General features: G+C 33.7%; 1 protein-coding gene across 4 annotated transcripts; it reads left to right on the top strand.

Annotated features, from left to right (window-relative positions):
• Positions 1-109: 109 nt before the first annotated feature.
• On the top strand, positions 110-4,694 carry LOC100791554 (chaperone protein dnaJ 16). 4 transcript variants are annotated; one of them, XM_006573005.4, is made up of 12 exons: positions 110-730; positions 1,558-1,681; positions 1,847-1,929; positions 2,076-2,187; positions 2,290-2,394; positions 3,064-3,114; positions 3,311-3,400; positions 3,494-3,602; positions 3,701-3,849; positions 3,926-3,979; positions 4,075-4,288; positions 4,428-4,694. In XM_006573005.4, the coding sequence occupies exons 1-11, from the start codon at positions 588-590 to the stop codon at positions 4,285-4,287; spliced, it is 1,233 nt and encodes a 410-aa protein (XP_006573068.1). In that variant the 5' UTR covers positions 110-587; the 3' UTR covers position 4,288; positions 4,428-4,694. The 4 variants fall into 4 exon arrangements, with proteins under 4 accessions (XP_006573068.1, XP_006573067.1, XP_040860999.1 ...); XM_006573004.4 differs by having other exon boundaries at positions 199-730; positions 4,401-4,694; XM_041005065.1 differs by having other exon boundaries at positions 199-730; positions 3,311-3,602.
• The last annotated feature ends 5,136 nt before the right edge of the window (positions 4,695-9,830 follow it).

The raw sequence follows: 9,830 nt of genomic DNA, 5'->3' as shown, positions 1-9,830 counted from the left end.
ATAACACCACCTTATTAAATGCTTTTTACATACAAAATTTATTTAATTAATGCCAGAAATGAATCTCTGGGCAACCCAATCCAAATCCACAGCTGCAGAAGTCCATGTCAGTTGAAACCGAGTTGTCAAACGTCGACCGCTACCAGCAACGCCATTCGTTTTCAAAACTCACATCCAAATTTAAGAATTTTAAGAAAAAGCTAAATTAATATATATATATTTTTTTAATTTAATTTCCCCTCCAATTTCAATTTCTGATCCTCTTTGTTGTCTCTTCTCGTTTCTCTCTCCTCCCTCGAAGCTCAGCTCCAGCTTGGAGGAGGGTCCATGGTCCACTTTCTGGATCTCACCGTCACCGCCACACCTTCTTCTCAATGCTCCTCCTTCATTCTTTCTCCTTCCCCGTGACTCACCCGCGCGGGAAGATATCACTCCCTCCCCAACCCATTCATTTCGATCTCCATTCTCCCTGATACTCCTCTCTCTCTCTCTCTCTCTCTCTCTCTCTCTGTGTCCGAGTTCTAGGGTTTTGCGGATAGAAGGATAACACACTTACACGGCGTCGTTTGATTTGAGGGCGGCGCAAGATGCCGGGGCACCGCTCGAAATCGGAGAAGCATGGCGGCGGCGGCGAGAAGCCGCTCCGGCGGGACCCCTACGAGGTCCTCGGCATCTCGCGCAACTCCACGGATCAGGAAATCAAAACCGCCTACCGCAAAATGGCGCTCAAGTGCGTTTCGATTCTCCTCTTGCCGTGTTGCTTTCTGTATTTTTTTTTTTATAGTTTGCGGTGTTGAAGAAGGAAAGATTGTAGTGGAGTCTCTGCTGCCATATATTGGATTGAGTTTTTTCAATATTGAGATTACCGTGTTTGAAAAATGTTATATATAATTATATAACATATAAGTTATATGTTTCTTTTCACCCCTCAAAATTATATATGCTATAATCTATTGTATTCAAGGGATTGTGGTGTAGATGATAGGAGAAATTAGTCTTCTTAACTTTCATGTTGTGGCTGGGCGTTGACAGAAGTAGTCAGTGCTTGATATTGTTTACTTATACTTAATTGTAAGTGTTAAATGATATCTGCTTGGTGGTAATTCTATTGTATGTGGAAGAAGGTGCACCAAAGGTCGTTTTATTTGATCTGATGAAAGGAAAGAGAAAGGGCTCTTAAGCATCATAGACTAGAACTTTGGAAAAAAAATTCAATTTTACATTCATTTGATTTGATTTTATCCTGGGCACCTGTTTGTTTTTTCATTTTTTTTCATACTTGCAAATTGTTCATCTATATAAAGCCCAAATAACCCTCCAAAAATAATGTAGGAATGAAGCCTCTGAATCACTGATCATGCCATCATGCATCTGATACAAAGCACATAACAGCTTACAGTAAAACTTAATGTATTAAAGGTGTTTTACTTGAATGATTTAGTACTCTTTCAGGTGCACCGGGTTACTCTAATTGACTGTTCTTGCTGTTTTGTTTTCATCTGAAGTTCTGAACAGGATTGATTAATTTATTAATTAGCTAAATCAATTTGATTTCAGATATCATCCGGACAAGAATGCAAATGATCCTAAAGCAGCTGATATGTTTAAAGAGGCTACCTTCTCTTATAATATCCTGTCAGATCCTGATAAACGGCGTCAGTACGACTCAGCTGGCTTTGAGGTGATATAAGATTTGTTATTATTAAGAATCATTAAGACTTTAGGAGGGTTGTCAATCCTTCTGATTTGCATTTGTCATTGCTTTTTGAAGATTCCAATTTTGTCCCCAATCTTGAACCTCTATACGGGGATCATCAATAATGAACTATGTCCTGTTTGCGTGTAGGCTGTTGAATCAGACAACCAAGAGTTGGAGTTAGATCTTTCAAGTTTAGGTGCTGTCAATACAATGTTTGCAGCACTTTTTAGGTAGCAAGATTGAATGTGCTTCACTTGCTCTCCACTTTCAAGTCCTTTTCTTATGTTGAATGCTTAGAACATTAGTAGATATTTCCTTGTGTTATTTTAATTCTTCCCTTTTCCCTTTCATCATTTACTTTCTCCATGCGTGACAGTAAACTTGGTGTTCCAATTAAGACAACTGTATCTGCAACTGTTTTGGAAGAGGCACTCAATGGTTTAGTGACCATTCGACCACTTCCATTGGGACATAATATAGCTAAAAGGGTGAGCTTCTTCTTCTTCTTCTTTATTTTTTTTAATTTGTTGATCCCTTTTTAGTCATAATTTTCTTGTATTTATTTTTGTTTTGGTGCCTTCATCTTACAGGTTGAGAAGCAATGTGCACACTTCTATTCAGTTACAATAACAGAAGAGGAAGCACAAGCTGGTTTTGTTTGTCGAGTACAATCGCCAGACAAAAGCAAGTTCAAGGTTAGAATTTAAATCGATCATTCAATAAAGATTGCATAATGCATACTGGTTATGCTCAACTGGATGATTTTTAGATTTTTGTTTATGCCTTATAGACACTGATTTCTTCACGGAATTCTCTTAAAATATTTGATTTCTTGTAAGATTAGTTTTTTGGGAGTGGATGTTTTCGACACATCAATAGTTCTTTTAAGAAAATTAAAGAAAAATTGGGCGTTGATACATAATGCTATCCGAGAATTTCAATTTTTTCTCTATGCAACTACAAGACTAATTGGTTTTTGAAGTTGTTTCTAATTTAAGGCATGTTAGAAAGCTGAGGTTTACTTGAGATTCTAAGATGCACTCAATTAGCAAGGTCTAATGGATTCTATTTCACTACACTGATTTGTTCTTAAGGAACTTTGAACTTGAACTCTTAGCAAAATAATTCTGTTTCCTACTTCACTGCAAAATAATGAACTATCCCTTGGCTGTGTAATTTGTGCTCTGTTTGTACAGTTTAAAAATATTATTTTTCCTTGTATATTGTAAAACATTGATGTGTGGGTTTATACTATTGTTCTAGCTGATTTTCATATAACTTTTATATTTAAAAAACATTAATCTGTCAGGTTTATAAATGATTTTTTTTTGTATGGTGTTTGATATTTGATTATCTCTCAACAGTTATTGTATTTCGATCAGGAAGACAACAGTGGTTTAAGTCTTGCACTCCAGGTATTATACTTTTTCTCCTGTATATGTGTGAAAGTAATGATTTATTTTTCCCGGAGGAATTAATTATTTATGATGTAATGTTTATTCATTGGATGTTAATGGCTCTCTGGTAATTGTTTCATATTCATACTTTTTTATATATATTTTGACTTTTGAACATTCTATGACATTAGTACATTACTAATTGTTGTTGTAGGAAGACAGTGCAAAAACAGGGAAGGTTACCTCTGCTGGGATGTATTTTCTTGGGTTTCCTGTTTATCGATTAGATCAAACAATGAACTCTGTGAGTAGCTACTGTAAAAGGATAGTATTTAATTTAATATTGTCTATCTATTTTCATTTGAAAATTTGGTTGTGGAATTATTTCTATCTACAGATAGCTGCTGCTAAGGATCCAGATACGTCATTTTTCAGAAAGCTGGATGCGTTTCAGCCCTGTGAATTAACAGAATTGAAGGCTGGTACCCATGTATTTGCTGTTTATGGTAAATGCTTACACTTATGCCCAGTTGTCCAGTGCTGCTTGTTATGTTTGTATGCTGTAATTATGCTTCATAGGAGTTGACTGCCAAATTTCTTCTAGGTGACAACTTTTTCAAAAGTGCAAACTATACAATAGAAGCCCTGTGTGCTGCACCTTTTAGTGAAGAAAAAGAAAATTTAAGAAACATAGAAGCTCAAATTTTGTCTAAAAGGGCAGAAATATCAAAGTTTGAGGCAGAATATCGAGAGGTGTGCACTTTGATACAACATTTGTATGGCTATAATTACATTACTTTTCATCAGTTCTCATGCTGGGTCTTTGTAGGTTCTGGCACAATTCTCAGATATGACAAACAGATATGCACATGAAATGCAAGCAGTGAGTTCTTATATTACAATGGTTTCTAAGCAACCCCCCCCTAAAAAATTCATCAAATGGAAGCCACTGAATTTGTGCTATTTATTCTTGTGCAGATTGATGAGCTACTGAAGAATAGAAATGAAATACAGGCATCATACACCAGTGCTCCTTTAAAACGGACTACAAGTAGGAGCAGAAGTAAAAATTCTGCCAAGGAGGCAAAAGAAGATGGCCAAGCAAAGGAAAAGAGGAGTACAAGAGAACGGCCAAAGAAGAAGAAATGGTATAACCTCCACTTAAGAGTTGATAAGAGAAAGGCTTGCTAAGGTGAGAATTGGAGAATTAAGAAGTTCTTCTGTCACTCATGTATTGATATAAGTAATGAATTTTTTTATCATTTGGTTGTCAACTCTGAATTCCACGGTAAAACTATTACCAGTTGATCAGCACCCTTTTGATTGTTTAGCACTTGTGCAAGTTAAGAGGAAGGCTTTGCCAAAGCAACAACAACCAAATGATGTTGGAAGATTTCGTTTATGTCTGTCACTCAAGCATGCCAAAAATGACAAGTCCTCATTGTTTATGTATAATCCCTTCCCCCCTTTTTTATTTGTCTCTAAGTAGCTCATCTTCAGAATTCGTACTTGTAAATTGTTTGATTTATTGATGAAGCATGATTAACTCTGCGCGGGTTGTAATTTTTGTTTACAAGTAATGGCAAAGTATTGGAGGATAGTAGGGTCAGGTAATTTCTTGCTTAATGGTACTTTCATTTTTCTAAATTTTAATTGCTGAAGTTGGGCTAAATCTAATTATTGCAGCATACCTTTTAACCTATAACCTTGTATCTCTCACGTTAGCCTTTTATTTTACTTTTATGTTTTGTACCTGCCATCACAAATTCGCATAATGATTCATCTCGTATGCTTAAGAAGCATTCGATTCTTTCTTAGAACCTTGACTTCTGCTTGAAATTATAACTTGCTAGTGCAATGATTGGCAGCTGGGCCTATTTATTTTATTATTTTATTTATTTATTGTCGTTATTCTTGGTGGACAAGTGCCAAGCTGGAGCTTTGGTGGTTTGATCTCGTTAATTATTTTAATACCCAAAAGATAGCTTGAATTAAATATTGACCCCTCTTACCTCAGCATTGCAAACATCTAATGATGTCTCTAGAAGACAATTTACAGCTAACATTGTGAATAGCAATGCTTCCCTTAAACCATTGTAAAATTGCAACAAAACCAAGTAGAGAGATGTTATTCTAACTGACATTCAAGTTTAAGCTTGGCTTTACGGTATTGATAATGATGCATTATCATAATGATTAATTTTAAAACCTATTGCAATCGAGCGGTTGTTAATAATAACCCAATGAGGTGAAGAATCAACCTATTACCTAACTGGGTGCAACAATAGAAAAGGTGTTTATGTTATTTGGACACCGTATTTAATAACTTGAAAAAGGATGCAGCCAAACTGGAAGCGACAACTAAAAAGAGACTTAATACTACTGTCCCCGATACTAAGAGCCAGATCATTAGCTGGCAAGGTTTTTCTTAATTGTTGCCATTTGTTGTTTCAATTTCAAATTTAAAGAGGGGCCCGTTAAACGTAATGTAACTTGGCTGTATTTTTTTATTTAAATAAATTATGTTAGGCAGTACTACTATGTATGACTATAATTATAAGTATTGAAAAATTAATGGTATAATACAAGGTATTGCATAATCCTTTCTTATATTCTCTCCGTAGCTTTAAGGTTTTTTTTAATAGAAGAACTAAGAAATATAATAATTTTCCTTCTGATAAAATAGTTATCAATTTCTTATTGTATGTTTTTTAATTTCTACTCCACTATAAATATACATATCAGTTCTTTATTTTGACTTTCATGATAAATGTGTAAATTAACTAAAAATATTGGTAAAAACTAAGGTTTTAATTGATAAAAAAGTTGTCATTCATATATATATATATATGAAAGAGTTGATCGTGCACTTGTAAAAGTGACTCCATTCTCTATGTTTTTCTAATGTTCCAGGCTGTATTGGTTTATAGTTGATTATGAATGAAATGTAATAAGCTTGTTTCTCTAAAAAAAAAAAAATATATTATGTTGTAGATTTTTTAAGTGGGAAGAGTAATAAGATTGTCTCAAATGGATAATAATATATGTGATCTGTTAAAAAAATATTAATCTTGTTGAAAGAATGTCATTTTTGCAAATCAATGATAAAAAAAGAAGAAAAGAATGGCATTGCCTTACCTCACCTCATGTCCGACTTGACCTGCAAAACTAAAAACTAATACGAAAGGACATGCTCACGTTGAAAACAAAACACATGCTTGGCATGAACAAATATGAAAGGAGATGCTAACGTTGAAAGCAAACACTTAATTTTGAGAAATTGTACTTGTACTAGTTTATAAAGTTTATGTACAATGTAAAAAGAGAAAGAAGTGTAGAATAAGATAATGATGTGATGGAGGTACTGAGAAAAACAATGCTATTATAAAGTATTGTAGAAAAGTTTGTATTATACAATATAACTCAACATTTGTATAACACAATACCTACAAGGCACTGTCTGTGGCCAACGGCACCCTAGCTTTCTCTACAAGTTCCGATAATAATACATGTTGTGAACTTCAGAGTGAGATATATGTAGCTGAATTGCAGTTGAAGAGCATGTGTGGTTAAAAAATCTGCGGTGAGAGAACCCAAAGGAGTGTTCACCAACCAGAACTACCATTTCTTGCTCAGAGAACACTTTGGAGTTAGAACTTTTTTGCTATGAGTATGAATTGAGACACTGTCATTGTGATTCACGAGTTCTTTGATAAGCAGGGTTTATAGATAATCCATTTTGGTATGAGAAAAAGAAAACAATTGAGAAAAAAAAAAAGCATATATACTAGATGATTTTTTGTGCAGGGACTGACTCGAGTCAAGTCTATGAGAAATGAATGATTTTTTTTTATCAGTAAATATTAATTATTAATTTATTAGTTTTTCTTAACAGGAGGAATAGAATTCGTAACTTTTTTTTTCTTGACTAACTAATCAATCTTATATCTCCTAATGGTGAAGTTAATGTTGAAGTATCTAAAGAATTGGAGGGTCAGGTACAGTTGTTATTATTGTGGAACAGTGGACTGTGAAAGAGAGAATTCACTTTTTACAGAGGGAGGTGACAGTTATTAATGTAGAGTCTTGTGTGTGTGACCCTGCATTCTTCTACTTTCGGTTATACACACCTTCCTATTTGCTGTGCAATATATGGGGCATATGCAAAGGTGAAAATGACTATAAATTACTGAATGGATTTCGCTGGTGTTAACACATGCTGTATGCAGACTGAAAAACAAACAATTGTTCCATTGAATATAGAAGGGGAATTTAATTGAATTACATTGAAAATGTAAACATTAACTTTTTATATTATTATCCAAGATTTTCATCAAATTTATTAACTTTCATATCAACTGTTTTGAAAATTATATATAAAATATCAACTGTATTTTTGTCTTAATAGAACTAAATCAAATTCCTTAAAAGGTCTAAGGTTTGAGTTTTATAAATAAAAAAATATAATTAAAAAGAGACCCTATTAAGAGCAATCAATTAGATTTTTTTTAAAAATTAATTATTTATAAAATTAGTGAAACTTTCATACTTATAATTACAAGTACAGGGTAAAAAAAGAATATATATATATATATATATATATATATATATATATATATATATATATATTGATTTTTAATTGGTTGACAACAAAAAATATATGAAAATTAAACTCATGGAAGAGTCTCTAATTTTTTCCATCCACTCGAACTATATATAAGCAATTGACTAATTGGAATTTTTGCGGACTTCAAACGAGAAATCTGTTCTTTTGGTCCTTGAGAGACACTAGATTCTCGGACATTGTTGGCTTGTTACCACCATGAAGTCCTTTAAACATTGTCTTGTACAGAATTTGAGCTTGAGACGAGTGTGACTTGCTTAAATGCTTATCACACCCATCTTCCAAAATTTAAGTTTTAGGCTGTTTGACTTGCTTATCATGTGGACTTAATTCCTTATTTTTTTTTCATTAACAAATGTTAATCTAGTGAAATGTTAGTTTCCTTAATTGAATGGATCAAACTTGCAACCTTTATCTTATTTCTTTATTTTTTAACTATTTAACTCATCTTATATCTTATATCAATAATAACTTGGATTTGGTTAACTATTTATCCCTTGTTTTATATCAATAATCTCCTTCCACCAATACATATAAAACAAGAATGAAAATTATAATTAACCAAATCCAAGTTATTATTGATATAGATACAGCACGGTGGCTATCAAGATAAAGATTTGTATTATTACATGAGTATAGCTTCAAGTACACAACACAAACTTAACACATTAGTACAACCAACATAGACACAACAAGTAGTGCTCACTAAAACGAGAACATAAAAAATAGGAAGCCAAGGCAATCTTTATTACAATTGAAGGTAGTTAATTAAATTCTCTCCTTAGCAGCAAGAAAGGCAAGCATAAAGGGAAGGAGAATAGTTATGATTGCAGGACAAGTAAGAGAAGCATTGGAATGTGGTGCAGGACCCATAGGCATGTCCTTGGGCATGTCAGAGCCATTGCCAGGCCCATCATATTGAGCAGCAACCACCACACACAAAACCAAAACACAAGCTGAGAACACAGTGAACTTGAGTGGTGAAGCCATATCTAATTAAGGTACCCTTCTTGCTCTTGCTGATTGCACTTGAAGATTTGTTATGTTTTTTTTGGATATAAATAGTGAACAGTTGAGGGTGGTGCACTGCTTCGGCCAGTTGGTTATGAACAAAGGTGGTCTTGGACTTGGCTCCTGTTATTTCTTGTTTAAAATGGAAAGTATGTAATCGATGAATTATGAATTGAATTCAACAAAGGGGTGCTTTGTTTTAATCGTTGTGCATTGCTTATCGTGATGATGATTGATTGATGAATTGGTGTACATTTTAACGTTGCAAGTTAATTACATCTTCCCTATCATGTTTGGACACAAACTATAGATAATGGCCCGAATAAAATAATTAACGAGACACCGTTGCATCATTAGCAAGAGATTGATACTATGGAAGCCCAATCATATATAATTTGCTGGCCATTGTGAAGCCCAAACATGTATTGTGGCCTCTGGTCAGAAGAGCCAGAGGACTAGAATCCCGTGCCTCCCAATATGTATTATGCACCTTTCATTATTAAGTAAAAATATAATAATACTCTTAAAGAAATTTTTATTTTTCATCTCTCAATCCTAACACCTTCCTTCTCTCTTCGCTCAACCTGCTACAACATCCCTCCTTTGACGGCACACCTACAGAGACGACACCCCTCCTTCTTGCGATGACTCTTCCTTTTGTATCCCCTCATTCTCTTTCCTCCTTTAGGAAAGTGACTCCTTCATCCTCCTCTTTCCTTTTCTTTTCTTCCTCCTTCTCTATTTATCAAATTTAATTAACTATAAAAAGCTTTTAGAATGACCTTTTTGTAAGCAAAAAATGCTTCCAAAATAGTATTTTCATAAGTAAAAAATGCTTATATTCGATTGTTTTGGAAGCATTTTTGTTTATAGAAAGGTCATTTCAAAACAACTTTTATAAATCTAGAGCAACCTTTTTTGGAAATATATTTTGTTTATTCCAAAAAGGGGGTTCCAAAAATTATTATTGTGCTTATGGAAAATCCATTTCAAAAGCAACAACTGCAATACGGAGTAGCCTTTCTAGAAGTGTATTTTATATCTTTTAAAAAAAAACTGTTCTAGAAAATACTATTTTAGCTTATAGAAGAACCATTTT

Source organism: Glycine max, chromosome 1 (assembly GCF_000004515.6).
Source record: "Glycine max cultivar Williams 82 chromosome 1, Glycine_max_v4.0, whole genome shotgun sequence".
NCBI lineage: Eukaryota > Viridiplantae > Streptophyta > Magnoliopsida > Fabales > Fabaceae > Glycine > Glycine max.
This window is presented reverse-complemented; position numbering and strand designations above follow the sequence as displayed.

Excerpts from the sequence above, each read along its gene's own strand:
- LOC100791554 (XM_041005065.1), top strand. The coding sequence starts at position 588 with ATGCCGGGGCACCGCTCGAAATCGGAGAAGCATGGCGGCGGCGGCGAG. Across the intron at positions 2,395-3,063 it reads CAGACAAAAGCAAGTTCAAG|TTATTGTATTTCGATCAGGA; the intron begins GTTAGAATTTAA and ends ATCTCTCAACAG. Across the intron at positions 3,980-4,074 it reads ATGCACATGAAATGCAAGCA|ATTGATGAGCTACTGAAGAA; the intron begins GTGAGTTCTTAT and ends ATTCTTGTGCAG.